General features: G+C 54.4%; 1 protein-coding gene across 1 annotated transcript; it reads right to left on the reverse strand.

Moving 5' to 3' along the window:
• Window positions 1–1,779: 1,779 nt before the first annotated feature.
• On the reverse strand, window positions 1,780–18,048 carry TTL (tubulin tyrosine ligase). Its single transcript, XM_084261244.1, has 7 exons — window positions 17,762–18,048; window positions 13,350–13,428; window positions 11,399–11,631; window positions 8,546–8,681; window positions 8,161–8,430; window positions 6,859–7,002; window positions 1,780–4,988 (listed from the first exon to the last, which is right to left on the reverse strand). The coding sequence occupies exons 1-7, from the start codon at window positions 17,916–17,918 to the stop codon at window positions 4,871–4,873; spliced, it is 1,137 nt and encodes a 378-aa protein (XP_084117370.1). The 5' UTR covers window positions 17,919–18,048; the 3' UTR covers window positions 1,780–4,870.
• Window positions 18,049–18,943: the final 895 nt, after the last annotated feature.

Genomic DNA, 18,943 nt, shown 5'->3' on the forward strand with positions numbered 1-18,943 from the left:
GAGCTCCGTGCTTCACCCGCCGCCCCTCAGAAGCCCCCCACCCCACCCCACGGCTCGCCCTCCCGCCCCCGCGGAAGGTGCAGCTGGGGCCGGGCCGTGCCGGGCTGGGCTGGCTCTGCTCCCCGTGAGCGGGACCCCACCGGCGGCGGCCGGGCACTTACGGTGATCCTGCCGCGGTAGGTGCTGCGCAGCCCGCGGCACTCGGCGGGGAACACTCTCCGCTCCTGGCAGACGGCGCCCGCCGGGACGGCGGGGGGGGTGATGGACACGCCGGTCACGGTCAGCAACACGCGTCTGTCCTTCAGCGCGAACTCCAGCGGGGCGAGATCCTGCAACGGCACCGGATGAAGCGCAGCGGCGGCCGGGCGGGCGGGAGATCACCGGGCGGGAGATCACCGGGAGGGCTCGGCCCGGCCCGGCCCAACTCGCCGCCGCTACCCTTCCCCCCCCACCCCCTCTCCCCGCCGCCCCAAACCTGCACCGCGCGGTAGACGCCCTCGCTGACGGCGTAGTTGAAGGACTCGATGTGGGCGGCGGTCAGGTCGCGCCGGACCCCGCCGCGCCCCGGCGGCCGCGGCCGCAGCCGGTGGGGGTCCCCGCCGCGCCCCGCCATGCCGGTCCCACGCCGCCGCCGCCGCCTCGCGCCGCCTCACGGGAAGGGGCGGGGGCACCGCCTGCTGGGCTCGCCGCCGGGCCGCCGGGGGGCGCTGCGGCGCTCACAGCCGCGTGCGGGCAGCCGGCGCCTCAGGGCCGCGCGAGGGCCTCTGGCGCGAAGGTGTCGCAGCCGCTGCCCCGCAGCCCGCGCCCCAGAGCCCTGTACCCCCCCCCACCGCGGCCACCCTCACCCGTGCCCCAGCCCCAGGCTCCCCCGGCAGGTACCGTGGCCGCAGCCGTCTGCTACCACGGCCCCCCCAGTGTCCCCCCTGTCGTCCCGGGGCCCCAACAGCAGCAGTAGGAACCTGCACCCTGCATCGCTACCGGCCACCCCCCGCCCCTGTACCCCCAAAGACACCCCTTCCCCCCGCTGCCAGCTCCCCACTGGTGCAGGACAGCCCAGCGCCCTGTATCTCCCTGAGCTGGGAAGCCTCCACCATGATGGATCCTGGGACCCTGCCTGGCAGGAGAGAGGGGGGACACAGCTCACAAGCGCCCACAGAAAGGTTTCCTGGGGGTGCTGGCACCCCAGGACCCCGCTGCCCAAGGAAACACAACTGGGTGAAGGTTGGCATGTTTTAATGATGGTTTTGGGGAGATGGATGGAGTCACCAGAGATGGGGAGCTCGGGTGCCTGCCGGCCCACACGCACATGCTGACGTGAGAGCAGCTGGGGACACTGACCGGAGCCTGGCAGCGCTGGATGTGCCCCACCACCCTCTCAGTGCCAGGGTTTTCCAAGGGCTGCCACAGTGGACACCGGCAACGAGACACGGGTGTGGGACTGCAACGCTGGGCCAACTGCACCGATTGGCTTTTGGAGCCTTTCTTAAGACTTATCCAGTGTTTTCCGTGGGCTGCAGCCAGACCCCAGATTCCAGCAGGAGCACAGCAATCACGACTGGCCTGGCATGAGACAAGTATGGGAGTTATCTGAAACCCAGAGCCCAGCGGGACCAGACCCTGCTGGAAACAGCCTGAGCACCTGGGCCTGAAATCCTTCATGGCTGATGTGGAGGGATACAACTGAGAGTAGAGACATTCTGCAGGTTCCTTCTGGAAACCCAGCACCATTCTTTGTGAAAGCCTGGGAGAGAGTACAGCCTCATCTATCGATCCGTTAGCTGAAATCAGCTAGAAAACATTTATTGTGTATTCCTAAAAAAAAGCAAACAAAAGCCTTGCATCACTTGCAAGGCACATCCAGAGCTGCAGTGCTCAAGCCTCAGTCACACACGTCCTCTACTCCACCATGGAGCTAATATTTTGGGTGAGACCTTAGATCTCTTGTCCTTTATCCCTGGGCTTTACCTTGGGGAGCACTGTGAGAGCGGGCAGTATATGCACACCATGCCTGCTCTTTTCCTTCAGAGCTGCTGCTTATTTAGGAAAAATTTCAGCAGAGGCCAGCACTCAGAGCACCCCTCAACCGCCCTCTCTCCCAAGCCCAGCTGAAAAGCCAGGGTATGAATAGCTGCAGCACCTGTGATCACGGCCCTACCATCACATCAAGGCCCTGCTTTCAGCTGAGCAGGAAAACCAGCAGCTACTGACAGTGCCACAATGCAATCTGGGATGAAAAAGGGGTAAGGAGAGGCTTTGGAATTAGGAAGGGCTCCTGGGTCACCGGTCCTCTTGGCAGGACCTGCTGCTGCAGAGGGGCCGCTGCTTTTGTCTGCACTCAGGCAGCCTCCTTCCAGGGAATCTCATGCTGCTGTGCAGTAAGGAAGCTGTTTGGTTTTTTCTTTCCCTTTTGAGGGAAAAAGGAAGATGGGCCTTGCACCCCAGACAACAAGCATTTCTCATGTTGTTATGACAGGGAACATTTTCTCTCGCTTCATGCTCTGCTCACCTGCCCTAGAGCTTGCAGGAGCCCAATGTCACCTCTGTCACCTCAGGCACATCCTGGCCCAGACCGGCTGCTGTTACAACTTCCCTTTGCTGGGTTGTTGATTTCTAAGCTCCCATGAGCCAAGATGTGAAAATGCCAACGGTGACACGGTGAACCCTACAAGCTGAGGAAAGTGCAGCCTATGCTTTACCTGGCCTGCAGTGAAATTTTGACACCTGTGTGCTATTGTAAGGTTAAAAACCCCTACCCATCCTTCTCCCACACCCGGCTCATCACCCAGCTTCCTGTCTCACAAACTGAAGCACTTGACATCCCTCTCCTGAACACCCATGAGGCCCCGACCCAGAGAGCAGACCTGGAACTTGGGGTGTCACTGGAAGCGAAGCCACCCACCAGCACTTGCAGTGCAGGGGAACAAAGCCACAGCTCTGCTTCCACACAGCTCCTGCTCCCTATCACTTCTCAGCGTGCACCATCACACTGTGTCAGCTGCATCCCCATGGATGTGGAACCACACTGGACTTAGGGGGTGTTAGCAACTTCAGAGGTACCTGTGTGACCCTCTGGGATGTGCCCTCTCTGTCCCTGCTTCTGTGGGGTCCTGCTGAGCACGGGATTTGTGTGGCCCCAGGTGAAATGGTGCCACTCGCAGACTCGCAGCACGTCACAACAAATGTCCATCCTCTGACAGCACCATCAAAACCCATCACTCCAAGGAGGCTTGGGCACTGGGGTCCTGCCTAGAGAGAGGGGCCGGGATCATCTCCTGGCACAAGGACCTCTGAAATCTCACGCACGAGCAGAGATGACTATGCCAAAGTGCTAGGATCTTCTCAGGGAGGCGGGAATCCCACTGCTTGATTCACTTCACATTGCACACAGGCAGCCAGAGGCTTGGAACCTCCACAACCTCTCCTTGCTTGCTTGTTTTGGGTTATAGGAACCGGTTTATTTTGGTGCTCACATCTCTCCCTGCCAGCGGCAGCAGCAGAGAGCCCCAAACACCCCCCACAATGCCTGCTGCTGTCACAAGTGCTGCTGCACTCTGCAGAGTCCTTGCTTAGGAGGGCTCATGCTGACAATTCAGACATGCTTCCCAGGGCGGACAACACGCCAGGGATTTAGGTTATACTCAAAGTACACGTTAGCTCTGAAATTCAGGGACCTTAGGGAATGTAACCTCCTCTCCCCACTGGCCACCAGCTGTGCAGCAAACCTATACACGAGCAATCTCTCTCCTGCTCTATAAAACCTCACCCACCTTCCCCCTTCCCTGAGCTGGGACCGAGCTGGGGGCTGTGTACAGGGCAGAAAACCGCAGTTGTTTGTCAAACAGAGGAGAATAAAATCAGCTGGATCAAACAGGGTAAAAATCATTTGGGTTGAAAGGTTTCAGATTCAAGCCTCAAAGGCGTGAAGGTGAAAGCTTGGAGGAGAGCATAACTTCTCTGCAGTGTCTCAGAAGACAAAAACCTGAAGAGATTGGGTTTCTGCTATTTGAAACCCTCCTAGCACGAAAGTGATGCTAGAAATCCTACAGCCTGCCAGAGAGCCCTGAGGCTGGGGGTCTCTCTACTTCTTTTAAACAGAATCCAACTGTGTCAGAGTGGGACGGACACCGATTCAAATCTCATTAGGAAAAGGGATAGCTATAAATAAACAAAACTGCCTTCCTTGCTTGGGTTAATTCCCCACCTGCAGTTCAGCACCCTTTTGCCAGCTGCTGCCTAGGTGTTCAGCCAAGCAGCCTGGAAAATGACCTAAGGAAACTGTATTCTTCTTGTTCCTGGTTTCGGGCATCCTGCGACGCATGACAACTTGCTCCTTTCTGTGTAACAGAGCAGGAATGAAGGAAAGGAGTCACCTATTTGGAGCTGAGCTAAGGCACTAATGATGCAGTAGGTGAGGAAAGAAGAAAAACAGCGGGAGGAGGACAACTTCCCAGCCACGACGTCCTGGAAGATCATCGTTCTCTTCACTCAATTCCTTTAAAAACCCCAATGTTATCACGATACAAAAGGAGGAACTAATACAGTATTTATAGTATCCCTGCTGGGGTTTCATTTTAAGGTTATTTTGCTGTTCTCCCAGAGAGATTTGTTTCAGGTATCGAAGTCACACGAGCCGTTTCTGAAGTGGATTTTGGTGAACGCAGGCAGAGTTATCCGAGCAGCTCCGGCTCATCGCAGCTCCGTGTAGATGCCTGTTGTGTTGTTTTCCCACATGATTTCCCAGAAAAGAAGCTGCCTGTCTCTATCACTTTTTGGCATGATACTGAGATAAGCCACCGAACTGTGCTGACCAGATGGGTGCAGTCTCTCTCTCTCTCTCTCCCTGTGCACAGCAGAGGCGTTCCTGTCGCCATCACAGCTTGATGAAGATCGATGACGACTGGCTCGGCTTCTGCCCGGTGTCGCTGAGGGGGAAAACGCTGGAGATGGCTACATCCACGATTCCTTGGCAGAGCTCTGCGTACAGCTTCCTAAGAGATGAGGCAGAACAAGAATCAGAAGCCTGGGCAGGACAAAGCAACAGGTCCTCCAAACTTTTTTACACAGACATGGACTTTGCCATCAGGATCGACAGGATCCTGATCCCACCACAGGTGGCTCTGGGGTGGCAAACGGCAGGAGGACGGCAGCTCTTTCATCTCCTCCCTGCCTATCTCAGGAAACCCTTGTCTTTTTCCACAGTGCTCCCGTTCCCCTTATTGCTTTCTGGCAGAGGGGACCACAAAAGCTGTTATCTAAGTTAATTAATCAGAACTGGCTCCTGAGCAGAGTCCCCACAGCCTCAAGCCCCAGACTGGAGTTGCAGCAAGGAGCACAGGGGCTGACGACAGCCGAGCACCCCCTGTACTGGGTTTTCCAACCCAGGGAGTTGTGATTATCATGCCAGACACCACTCATGCATCCCAGAGGGACTGCTCTGATGCACCGGTGAAATGCTGCACTGGGGTGCAGCTAAGCACATCAGCTTGTGATGAGGCACAAGAGGCTTTGCAGCACCCCCAGAAGCACGGAATGTGTTTCTCTGTGGCACAGCTCTCACAGAGCAGGATTAGTGAGAAGAGAGGTAAGGTGTTTGAGAAATGGGTTAACAATAGCTTCGCTTTCGGATGAAGGAAATTCATGAAACACATGTGTAACCTCCCTGAACATGCCTGCATCTGGGACATTTTTATTACCAAAGCTGTCTTTACTAGGAATAATGGTGTCTTTTACCTTGTGCCTTCAGGACTATGTGACAGTAAGATGCTTTTTTCAGCTCCTGGAACTGCTGGTGCTTTCAGCAACCAATTTTTATTTCTTAAATGGAAACTCTGCAACATGGGTGCTATAAATTAGGACAAACCTGAAGAACTGAAGTCACAAACAGCCCAAACCTACCTCAGCTGCTTTGGATGCCTTCCAGGTGCCCACAGAGGCACAAAGCAAACAGAACATTGCTGCAACCCAAATCAACCCAGCAACAGCCACGTTGTACCCATACAGCAGTGAAAGGAGGTGCAAACCATTTGTGTGCTGCAGTGCATGCGGTGCACAGCGCAGCAGCTCTGTGTGATGCTTTGTTGTTTTTCCTGGACACAGAAAGCTCCCCAAGCCCTGAAGAGGCTGCTGAACAGGCTGCCGGGTAGGCTTGACCTGTATTTTTTTGTCTCTTAGTGGTGATCTAATCTAATTTAATCTACATCTAACCTAATCTACATCTAATCTGATCAAATTCTAATGTAGTGATGTACTGTGTGTTTCATTTTGCTGAGCTTGTACAGATACAGATGCCCATTTAACAAAGATTTCCAGTCTCCTGCCGTTGCCTCAATCACATAATACAGCACCTCCTGCTGTGCTGATGCAGAGATGCTCATGGGCATGGCTGTTTGTCTCTCCCAGCTTCCCTGTGGCTGGTGGAGGCTTTGATCCAATGCCTGCACCATCCACAGTGTGCTCCGGTGTCCTGCTGCCTACACACCCAGTCTCCCACTTCCAGTGGCTGCCCTTAATGCTCCTCGTTTATCACACGTTCAGGTAGAGACCAGACACAGTGAGAGGCTGAGGAACCCCCTGACTCTCAAAGCGTTGATTCCACAACGTAACTTCAACCTGACAGTGTCAATAACAACGACCCCAGTTGTACTCCAACACGGGAAAGAAGCTGGGGGATACCAAACACAGAGACAGAAGCAATGAACTGAAAGCAACTGGCACTTGTATGGGTCAGCCTAGAAACCTCCCACCGCTCTTCCCTTTCTTCCCCACCCTTTTTCTCTTAAGAGCTGGGACACAGGCATGTTTGGGGCAAGGAGCACGAACGGTGGCATCACAAGGGTATTACAGACACTGAATACTCACTGGGCACATGCTGGGGCCCCATTGACTTCTATCAGCCAGACCTTCAGCTCCTCGTCCACCATGAAGTCAAAGCCGAAGAGCTGGAAGCTCTGGTAGTGCAGATGCTTCGTGCTGATGGCAGGCTCTATACACATAAGGCAGCTTCTGCAAAGGCATAACCAGAGACCCAAGATTAAAAGCCCTCTGGACACACTGGCCACACTGCAGCTTTTGAGGGCACGTGCACAGCACAGTTAAGTGGAGGGGTCCTCTACTGCCCCAAATTACAAGCTTTACCCAACACCTCATGGTAACCAGGCCCCTGCGAGTGACATTGTCCAACCATCAGAACACATGTGGGAACACCCTTGACTCAACTCCAGAAGAGCTGGCGAGCAGCATCCACTCCCATGACTGCCTGCAGCAAACTGAAACACTCAATGCACAATTAGAGCCCAGAGCAGAAGGCAGAGCCACAACAGGCTGCACCAGGTCCCCAAGAACTGCCATTGAGAGCTCATTTGCCTCAGAGTGCCTCAGAGATCACGTCATGTCTTTCTGCTATAACAGCTACAGGGGACTGGCAAAGTAAATTCTGCCATGAAGGACCACTCTGCCAAGAACTGGGCCCTCTGTGGCACTGTGATCTCCGAGGTCTTTCTCGCTCTCCCAGCACTTTCCATGTCCAGGAGCTAGCCGGCTCTATGTAGACAACCTACGCTGATGAGACATGCTGCTGCTTGCTGATGGTGGGAGAAGCTGAGATCCTGCAGACCTGAGCCTGGCTTTGTTTCCCCTCTAACACTTCACACCTCTTTTGACTTCAACCTCTCCCAGCTCTGTCTTATGACCTACCCTCTTCAGAGCAATCTTGCTCTGTCCTGAACCCCTGCTGGCACAATGCAGACACACCAGGAACAGCACCTACAGAGGTCCTTTTTCACTGAGCAATGACATCGGGGTGTTATGGCTTTTATCTTAAATTTATGCAAATGAAACCCTTCCTGTGTTGCTCTGCTTCCCCAGCTGTGTCCATACACACTCCTGCCTGCTTCCCCAGCTGTGTCCATACACACTCCTGCCTGCTTCCCCAGCTGTGTCCATACACACTCCTGTCTGCTTCCCCAGCTGTGTCCATACACACTCCTGCCTGCTTCCCCAGCTGTGTCTGTACACACTCCTGCCTGCTTCCCCAGCTGTGTCCATACACACTCCTGCCTGCTTCCCCAGCTGTGTCCATACACACTCCTGCCTGCTTCCCCAGCTGTGTCCATACACACTCCCTGTCACCGAAGGGTGATGTTCCCCTACGCAGCCGGATACCTTATTATGTGTTTGATTTGCAGTAAGATGCTATTCTCAAGCGTTGTGTTCAGGGCATCCATCAGATACTGGTTGAACTCCTCGAAGAACATTTCATTCCCTTCCTCGTACCGCCCGTAGTTCTTGGAATATTCCTTCTGAATGCAGTGATTGGTCAAGTGGCAGGTTTTGTCCTGGAAATTAGCACTGTTATATGGTTCGGAAGAGGTCCGCAGGACACCCTCTCTGTAGAGGTAGATATTATACTGATGATCGACGAGAACCCAGCTCCTGGGGGGGGGGGGGGGCGAGAGAACAAACTCCAGTGGTTTAAAAACCTCAGTGGTTTAAAAAGAAACAGCCTGAAAATGAAAACCAGCGTTATTACAAAAGCAGAAAAGGTTACCTGATGTCAAACTTGCGATGCCCTGGCTCTAAAAGCAGAGGCTTCTCCAGGTATTTCTGAATCACGTGCACTTGTCCCTGCTCATCAATGAAGTCCAGGAGTTCTGCAGCCTCTGAAGATATCAGGATCCCTTCCCCTGGCACAGAAAGACAAAGACAAAATTAGGCAGAAGATCCTCCTGCCTCTCCTGGAGCTTTTCAGGGTGCAAGTGGACTGCCACTCATTTGCCCAAAAAGCCACGTGATGCACAAGAACACAGAGCTGGTCAGTGCCCTAGTGATGTCACATTCGCTCAGTGTCAGGCAGTGAATCTGCAGAGGGATCTCTCTGCCTAGATGGCGTGCCCTGCCCTGCTCTTGAGGAATGAGGGAATGCACAACAGACAGGGATCTTGGCAAGCACTGAGGCAGCTGCTTGCTCTGAGGGATTTTGTTTCCTTTTCCAGTATATTTTTCATCTGGACTTGGTGGCAGAGGGGTTGTGTGTGTGTGTGGGTGTAAGAGTGTACATGTTCAGCAGTTGTTGGATTTTGTTTTTCCCTGTTTTTCAGCAGTTTATAAAACAGGGGCTTTGGCAGTTTGTTTGTCAGATTTTTTGGGAGTTTTAAAATGTTATTTGGGGAGGGAGGTTCTGGCATCCAGAGGCTGTCACACATGCACACTGGCATAGTGCTGCCCTGCTCACCAAGTTCATTTAAGTTACTATTAAAATCATTGCTGAATTATTTCATCTGCGCAGTCGGTGTTGTCCCCGCTGCAGAAGCTCTTCATTAAAAGAGGTCAGCTGGGCTGTTCAAACACCGCCACGTTTCGGCTGCAGCTGTCACTGTTCATTTTTGCAACAGTCCAGATACGAACCCACTGTTGCAGAGCAATGAAGAGAGAACACAACCCTTCTGGGATCTGATAAAGGGATGGCATGGTGCCACACGAGGGGTAACGCAGCTCAGGTAAAATTATCTAACGCTTCTCTGGCACCACTCCCGGGCTTCAGGCATTCAGTTAGCTTTCTGGACTAAAACTGATGACTTAAGTCTTGATTTTGTGCATTGTTTTGGAGGAAATACTGAGTGAAAAGCAACAAAATGCTCTTCAAGGGGTCATCTGGGGAGTATGCCCGCCTGGAGCACATGGGATGATCTGACAGGATCATCCCATGGAGAACGCTCCTAGCTGTGACTTCGGAAGGTCACTGTTGACACAGCCCTGCGGGTACTTTCCCTGCTCTGTGCTCTGCATCCCCTGCCCTGCTGACCCCTACCCATCCTCCACTGAAAGGACATCCTATCTTTCTCACCCATGTTTCATGCAGGCAGCAAGATTTTAGATCCCTGATGAGAGCAGAGCCAGGCAGAAGCTTGCACTGGAATGACCACAGGCTGCACATGGAGGGGGAAGCAGGCAAACGACGTCTCTGTAAGCCAGCAAAGCTGCTGCAGCAGGAAGATTGGCAGGCGCCTGTTCTGCACTGGGCAGAGGGTGAATCAAGGGGGAGGGTCAGCTTAACTGTGCACCTGGTCAGCAACCCATCAAGGCAGCAAAGCAGCTTATGTGGAGCAGCTGTCCCTTCTCAAAGAAGGGACAAAACCAGTAGCCACAGTTAAGAAATCACTCAACTTTTAAGTCAGGACATCCTAAACCTTTAGTTTTCCTTTTACTGATGGACAATCAAGCTTCCACTAGACCTGTCTCAAGTAAGGTGCTGTGCCTGAGCTGGATGTGCCTTGCCAGTTAATGTCAACAAGCTTTCTTTTTCATCAGAAGTTATCCCCAGACATTTAAAACGTCCCCCTGGATTACCATGAGGCTCTGCTTTCCACTTTAATTCCCAGCTTGAGTTCTGCAACACACTGATATTACTCTGCTTTGATGCAGAAAAGATGGAATCACACTTGAATAGAACACGTGGAGAATTTAAACCTCCTCACCCTGCAGTGAACCACGGCAGCAGCCTTTTATATTGCCCAGACTGATTCTTTGCCAGTTATACCACACAGAAACACATCCCTCCCTGGCATAATGAAGGGACTCTTCTCCCCTCCCTCCCTGATGAAAACAAGCATACTCTTCTGATGATTCTTGGCAACACAGCTGAGAAAGCAGAGTAGTGAAGGAAGCCAGCATGAAGGACAGCTTTATCGTGCAGCCTTCCTGCAGCCACCTCTGGCTTTTGCATTCCTGGGTGATTTTTGTAACTGCATTGAAAGTGACTCTGCAAACCTGAGCATTGCATGTGGGCTCGCTCTCTCTGTAAAGGCCAGGCCCTGCCTCAGGCTGGGCTCTGCCCCCCCTTGGGCTTGGGTGCAATTTTGATGCAGCGAGCTCATAGCTGCTCAGCCAGTCTCCCCAGTGTGACCATGGGTAAGCCACTGGCACCAGGCATCTGGGTTTGGTTGAAAGACAAGCAGCAGTATTTCTGCCCAGGTGAAGCGGGCTTAGCTGCAGCACAGCCAGCCAGGCTTCCTGCCCTTCCTGCCTGCTCTCCTCTGTATATCCTGTTCTGCTCCCCGTTACCTCCTGCTCTCCACATCACCCTCGCCTCCTGGTCCCTGCTGCCTTCTCCCTGCAGCAAATCTTCCCATATTTTGAGGTGCACATGTAGAAAAGCAGAGGCCCTTTCACTGCTATCCATGTCTTAGGTAGTGTGTGCACGTTACAATGCCTGTGAGGAGCCCCATGCCACCAACCAGACAAAGGAGACCTCTGTGCTAGCTCGACTGGCATGGAGTTGGTAGGTAAAGCTCTGCATAGACAGGCTGGGCATCAGCTGGGCTCAGCCAAACTCTGGGACTTAACCCATCAATTAATGAGAAAGGAACAAGAAGAAGGTGGCTCAGTTTGCTGGGGAATGAACCTTTGGCACCAGCTGAGGACTTGGCGATCCAGACATTGCCTTCTTTGCCTTCCTGGCGCCTGTGGTATGCTGCCAAGAAGACTTCCCGCTCGTCCGTCCTGGTGTTGTTAATGAGGTGGCGAATTCCGTTCTGTGCTGGAGCCACCGGGGTCTTCAGGTTTGTGGGGTAAATCACATACGACTCGGGGAACCACGTGCAGGACTCCGACAGTTCAGGGCTCGTCTTGATTAGCCTGGGTGAAGAGAGACAGGCTGTTAATCTCCAGAATGTTCCCACCTGCATGGGCATCATTTAATAAGCAAAAATCATCTTTTGCTTGGTCATGAACAGCATCTTACATACCGCCCGTGCTAAATGACTGTATTTTCCTTAGATCTTTGAAATTAGGGTTTTCTAAAAGAGATCATGGGAACCCCGACCTGCAGCCAAGCACTGCTGTCTGAACCAGACCTGCCCGTTTTCATTAAAGGTTCTGTAGGTACTACAGATATTGTGAAACAATCAGTAGAGAAGTCTCTATGTAACTAGAGCTGGTGGTGCATTTCATGCATCATGCCTGCAAGAGGGAACTGAGGAGGTGCATTTGCTGGCACAGAACAGGGCAGAAAGGGTGCTGTGATCACAGGAGGCAAAAGGGAAGCCAGAGCAGTAATGCCCTTTGTGCTGGTGCAAAGTTCCTGTTCCCATTGCTACTGAGATCTGATCAGGTGTCCCAGTTGTGGGCAAAGACCACTGAAAACCCACTGAAAGCAAGAACACAGCTACGTGTTCTGTGTCTCAAGGTGTTCCTTGCAGCACGCAGTCTGCAATCTCTTTGGCACATCTCTCCTACCAGAAACACCCAGTGATGCCAGTGAACTCTTGTTAGCAGAGCCCAGGCCTGCTCCTTTCCAAGTCAAGGTAGCTGCCTGCCTTTACCCACACTCCCTCCGTGCTTTGCTGATGGCCAAGAGCAGAGCTGATGGCTCACTGATCCTCTCCATGTGTTTGTGCCTCTGTATCGAAGTGTGTGCCAGTCAGTCAGCCAGTGACACCCTGGGAGCCCCAAGGAAAATCCTTTGTGGTGCCCTGGGTTCTGACTCTTGAGCCCACAGTCAGAAAGGTCATGCAGGATTCAGGAGAGGCAGGTGCACCAGCGCTTTCAGCACTGTCTCTAGACCACGGGCTGCAGAGAAACCCAGCTGGGGAGTGCCACGAGCACTTGTTTAAAGATTACTCTGCTAGTTCCTGACAAACACCATCCCTGCTGTAAAGAAAACAACTGGGACCGGTTTTTTCACAGGGGAAGGAGAGCCCTTGGATCAGCACACAGAGCCTGCAGGACTGCATCAGCGAGAGGCAGCACAGGCACTAACATGTCATCAAACACTTGAAGGAGACCAAGAGCTCTGACATGAAGATGCCCTAATGGTCACGGGGTTTGCACAGGGACGAGCATTATCTACCATGAAAGCTCATCCACGTTCCCCCAGGAGACCCTGGCACAGTTGGTCATGCAGAAATAACTCCTAGAGCTCTTCCTGAAGATGTCTCTAAGCATTTATTTGACCAACAAATCTGATTAGCTAAAGGCACATTAGTGTCTCATCTCTGTATGAAACAGAATAAAAGGAGCAGCTTTTAATTAAATATTTGTCTACATGGAAAAAGAGCAGATACATTTGTGGGTTTTTTTTTTCCTTTTGATTTGGCTCTAATCTGACTCAATACACTCTATGGTTTCAAGTAGATGTAATTCAGTGGAAACAGCATTTCCCCTGAAGATACAAAGAGGTCTTTGTGCACACAGAGAGCTCTAGAGATCAGCCCGAGAGTCCAAAAGCACTGCAAGTTAGGACACTCCTAGGGCAGCTGTTCTGGGAACCACCCTCTGAACAGGTTCAACACTCCCAACATGGTTAAAGGAAAAATTTCTCTTGATCCCAAGTAACATTTTGGTGAATTTCTTACTTCACCAGAGATGCTTTGCGGCACAGCTTGTCTGCTCCCCTGTAGTAATTCACCAGCTGCACAAGTCCGGGTTCGTGGCCTAAAAAGGGGGAAAGAAAGAGGTCAGACAGACTTCTCAAAGAGTGAAGGACAAGCATCTCTTTGGTGCAAAGGAACCTGTGCAGTAGGGAAGGGAAAGGAGGCTGTTTGCTTGCTCCGCATCGCAGAAACAGGCTCTAAGCTGGTACTGGCTCCTGTGGTTTCTTTCTTTTAGTTATGAAAAGCCAAGCATTCACCCAAGCCTGTTTGGAACCTGATGCTTCTGTTTTCCAAAAGAAAATGATCACTTCCCAATTCATGCTGGGAACTTGGCAGCACCACCCAAAAATATTCTCCATCGGCTGGTGGCTGACTTTAAAAGCCAGTATTTCAGTTACTCTCAAATGCAGGAGGAGGATGCATCGTCACAGCAAGACCACAGCTCAGGAAAGGGGCTTGTTTCTTTGCCATATACCAAGGGAACCCTTGTCAAACCTGGTATCACAGAACACTGGGAAACATTAAGAGATTTGGAGTCTTGCTTCTCTCTAGCAGTGTGCAGCAAGTGCTCTTGGATCGCTGGGGTGGGAAGGGACCTCTGCGGGTCTCTGCTCCAACCTTGTTTGGTTGAAGTCTGAGTAGCCTTAAGGATGCAGATGATCTTGTTTCTACAAGTCCCCATCCCAGTATGTGACTGCCATCCCGTGTCCCCCTGACTATCCCAATGGACCCTGCAGGAGTCACTCCAGGGTATCTATGCCTTTCTTGGACTGAAAAGACCCAAAATGGTCCCAGTATCCAGCTGTGGCCTCCCAAGTGCCAAAAAGAGTGTCAAATAGATGGGTACATCCTTACCAATACTGGACTTCACACCACAGCCTGCCTTCCTTCACCTTCTCACGCTACAGGAGCACTTCTGCTCAGCCAGAAGCTCTCCGGGGGGGAACAGGATGGCAGCAGTTGTCTGAAGAGTAAGGCACATCTGGGTCATAACATGGAGCCTTTCCCACACCACCATGGATGTGCAAGAGGGGAGTGATGCTTGGGGCACTACTACCTGGGGCATCACCAACATCTGACAAGAGCATCGATATGGGAAAACATGATGGAAAACTGCTCTGGTTTGAAGCGACCTAGGACTGGGGTCACCACCAAGCATAACAGTTACTTCCATCTTCACCTTCTCTTTAAAAAAAAAAAAAGGAAACTAAAATGCTTGAGGGACTGATTTAGGCCTTGGAAAATTATTCAGTTTTAGTTATCCTCCTTGGCATTTTCCTGAGGAAAAAGGCCTGGAGCAAACATTACCTTAAAGGACAAGCAGCTGTGAGATCAGAGGCTGAATTCGAGTCATGGCTCTGACCTGGGCCACTACCTTATTCACCAATCTTGAAGAACAAGATTGCAGAAAACCATCTTCCAGAAGAGATGTGGAACTTCAGGCACCACAACATGCAGCCAGTGCTGCCAGGCACTAATTTACTAAAAGAAATTAGTTAAAACCATCACATTTCCTTCTGTTTCCAGTTTATCGGTTTTGCTTGCTTTATGGAGGAACAGAGGTCCAGAGGCAAGATCCCACTGCTCTGGTCAGTCCACTGGGGCACGGGAAAGGAGGATGACGGAAGGGGCTGAAACCTGCTTTGAAACCACGACTGTTGGATAACTGACCCCCCAGCAGGCACATCCTCATCCGTTTCCTGAGCATCTCCATGGACCAGTGGGTTGTGATGCTGAGTCTGGCAGTCAGCAAGGAGGGACCACGAGGCCGGAAGGGGAATGGGTTTTGGGGCATGTTGTGAGGTCTGCCCTGTTGTGAGTGGGGTTAAAAAGCTGCCAAGGCACCGAGCAAACTGGCAATCTTCCCTTGGCTGGCAGGGCGTGGTCCAGCATCCTCAGATCCATGAGACCTCTGCAGCCTCTTCCTCCTTTCCCTCCCCTTAGCACAACCTGCTTTTCCATTGGACACAGACACTCACAGCTTCAGGGCACAATCCCTCAAGAACTGGGTTATCAGTGAAAGCAACTCAAGTCCCTGCAGCTGGACAGGAGCAGTGGTACACGCTGAGAGTCCCCACTTCCACCCTTCTCCCACATCGAATGATCTATCTTAGCCCCCAAGTATCACAAATCCCTACTGTTCCCTGAAGGAATGTCTGCTTCCACCAAGTAGAGCCTTTAGGAAAATCAAACTGAGCAGCTTTGATGCAACAGTTGCTCAGGAGGACAGCTTTAGGAAGACGTACCAGAGAAGACACAGCTTTCTGGAAGATGTACCAAAATAACCATATTGTTTTTGTTCTGAATCTACTGATTTCTGACAATCAGCTCCTGCTACAGGACAGGTTAAAGAAGCCAGTGCCAGAGCACAGCCCCTCTCCGCAGGTCATAGATGCGTCTTTGCCATGAGAATTGGTTTGATTTTTCGGACATCACATGGCAATACACTGAGGGCCCACAGAACCCCTTCCAACACCCCAGGGCCCTGTTCAAGGACAGCAAGGGTTAGTGAGATGGCCACGAGCCCAGTGAAGGCTGGCTGTGCATCAGAGCGCCGTGCTCGCTCCGCAGCGAAGCCCGGTGCTGATGGGCCCTGCGGGCTGTCCACACAAAAGCATGGTGTGGCTTGCTGTGCCCGGGCACAACGTGTGTGAGCAGCAGCCGGTGTTTCCCTGCCTGCTGCAGACACCCCGATGCTGGGGGGTGACCAGATGGCATTGCCATGTGACGGGAACTTTCCACTCACAAACGCGTGTAGCGATGAGGGAAGAGGTGCTGGAGCTGGTGACTTGCAGAGCTGAAAGAACAGTCAGTGCTGGGTCTCAGCTGCAAGGAAAGGGCTGCAAAAGCTGTCCTGCCCCACAGCTGCTGGGGCGAGGGGCTCCTCCCGCTCTGACATTTCTGTGGCCAGAAGCAGTGCCACACCATCGCCCCAGGAAGGAAGAAACCGGGGCCAAGGGCAGGGAGGGAGATTAGGAGGGTCCTGCCAGCCATCAGATGCAGATGTGGGGTACCGCAGGAGGGAAACACACTGCTCTGCTGGGATTCACAGTGTCCTCATCCCAAACCTGCTCTGAAAGGCCTGCTGACAGGTGCCAGTAGAGCAGCTGGCACCGTGACCAGAGACCTGCCAGCCTCACAGCTCCTGCCGGCTCACCCCCAGTCATGGGCAATGACAGTGCATCTCTGCTCCCTGCTGCGCTCTGCTCTTGAGTTCTTCCCAATCCGGTAGGCTGGGGTGGCCGTGCCAACAGCCCTGCCTGCCACAGGACAGGCAGCATGCACAGCAGGCAGGGGACAAGGCTGCACAGGGAAGCTCCCGTGGCCCCCTGTGTTGGCAGTGTGACAGAGGGGCTCAGACAGCAGGGAAAAAAGTGACAGGGGGTGTCCCGGCTCTACACACACGCACACAGAGCCTCTGGAATAACCCTCATCTCACTCCAGTCAGGGGTTAGATGTGCTGTCACCCCCACCAACACCCTGCAGAGGCACTTCCACACCAGCCCCGGCTCTGGGCTTGCCAGACCTATTCCCCCAACCACCCCAAACTGCAGAAACACCCCCGTAACATGTAAGCTCAGCACCACAATGCCCCCGCCCTGCATCAAGGCAGGGGGATGCCATCGATACCATCGTGCCTTCACGAACCCATGCTGGGTGACTGAAGCCCCCTGCAATGCTGAAAAGGGTGCTGCAGGAAAAGGTGGTCAGGCCGGGAGGTGGGGGCTGCACCCGGGGGCGCAGGGACCCCGGGGGTCTGCGACACGCTAGAGTGGGGTGTACCTGGGTGTCCTCTGCCTGTCCTCAAGCTGGGTGGGTGTTTTGGGGGGGGGGGGGGGGGGGGTAGGGGGGCACACGTGAAACCTTCCTCCGGGAGCTCGGGAAGGGGGTGGGGGGCCCTTTGAGCCTCCTTGGCTGGCGGCAGCAGCCCCGCCAGGCTCAGCGGGCCGGTTTCCAGGGGCAGGGAAGCAGCTGCACGGAGCCCCCCGGGCCCCACCCTTTGTTCTGGGCGAGGCAGGCCGGGCCGGCTGCGGGGTCCCTGCGACAGAGAGCCCGGCACACGCTCAGCTGTCGCCGCTAGCGGGAGGCTCCGGGGGGGGGGGTGTCACCCCCCCCTCCCAAACCTCGGGGGCCTGAGGCGGGGCACGCCCTGCCGCAGACCCCGGGGCCGCAGGAGGCTGCGGCGAGCCGCGGGGGGACCCCACCGCTGCCGGGGGGAGTTGGGGGGGGGGGGGGGCGGCGGTACGGAGGCACCGGGGTGGGAAGGGCGCAGCGGCAGCCCAGGGGGCGAGGGCGGGGGGTGTGTGTGTGGGGGGGGTGGTCGGGCCGCTGCTGCCGGCGGAGGCGGCGGGGGGCGGGGGGGGGGGGGGGGAAGGCGGGACACGGACCCTTACCCAGCCTGCCGAAGGGGAGCCGGTTCCTCTCACCCAGCATCAGGTTGAAGCGGGGGTTGTCCCTCCGGAGGCGCCGCCACTGCCCGCTGGCCAGCAGCAGCCGGCTCACCTCGGCGTACACGCTGCTGCCCTCGTCCCGCACCACGAAGGTGTACATGACGGCGGGGAGGGGGTGGGAGGGGACACCCCACCCTACCCCCGGCGGCCCGAGGGTTACCCCAGGCCCATTGGGCCCCACCGCAGCCCAGGCAGGGCCCTGCGCGGCCACCGCCGCCCGTCCCGGCTCCTCATGGCCGGGGCCGCCGCCCCCGCGCCGCCCGCCGAACCTGCCCGGAGCCGGGGGGGGGGGGGGGGGAAGGAGGCGGGGAGGGGGGGCGGGGGGTGGGGAAGCGGGGGGCTGACCCGGAAGCAGAGCCGCCCTCCTCGCCCTCACACGCGCTGGAGAGGCAATGACGTCACGGGTGCCGCCCGCGGGGTGGAGCTACCGCGCCTGTCCGTGTCGTCATACGGGGAGCGGCTGGCGCACCCCCTGGCCCCGCTGTCCCAGCCTTGCCCAGCCTCACCGTGCAGTGGGCACAGCCGGGAGGTGGGGGGAGAAGGGGCTGTTCCCTGAGCTTGGGGCGCTTCGGGCTGTCTCTAGGTCCTCTGCCCTGGTCAGAAAGGATGCTGATAACCCAGAGTGGTCAATGCTGCTGAAGAAGGGCCTGGTTACCTCCTCTGCCCCTTGTCAGAGTAGATATTAGGAAGAAATTCTTCACTGCAGGGGTGATGAGGCACAGGTTGTTCAGCTTGGAGAAGAGAAGGCTGCGGGGGGATCTCACAGCAGCCTTCTAATACCTGAAAAGTGCCTGTAAGGAAGCTGGGGAAGAACTGATCATGAGGGCATGTAGCAATAGGATAAGGGGTAATGGTTTTAAACTAGAAAAGGGAGATTTAGGTTGGATATTAGGAAAAAATTCAATATGAGGATTACTGGAACAGGTTGCCCAGAGATGTCATGGAGGCCGCATCCCTGGAGATATTCAATGTCAGGCTTGACGGGGCTCTGAGTGACCTGATCTAGTGAAGATGTCCCTGCTTACTTGCAGGGGGGTTGGACTAGATGACCTCTAAAGGTCTTTGCCAACCTAGCGCACTCTGTGATTCTATGGGGAAAAAAATCAGACCATTAAATTTTACCTC

Source organism: Gallinula chloropus, assembly GCF_964237585.1.
Source record: "Gallinula chloropus genome assembly, chromosome: 3".
NCBI classification, from domain to species: domain Eukaryota; kingdom Metazoa; phylum Chordata; class Aves; order Gruiformes; family Rallidae; genus Gallinula; species Gallinula chloropus.

Excerpts from the sequence above, each read along its gene's own strand:
- TTL (XM_084261244.1), bottom strand. The coding sequence starts at position 17,918 with ATGTACACCTTCGTGGTGCGGGACGAGGGCAGCAGCGTGTACGCCGAG. Across the intron at positions 8,682-11,398 it reads GTCCTCAGCTGGTGCCAAAG|GGGAAGGGATCCTGATATCT; the intron begins GTTCATTCCCCA and ends TTTCTGTGCCAG. Across the intron at positions 4,989-6,858 it reads GGGGCCCCAGCATGTGCCCA|GAAGCTGTACGCAGAGCTCT; the intron begins GTGAGTATTCAG and ends CTCATCTCTTAG.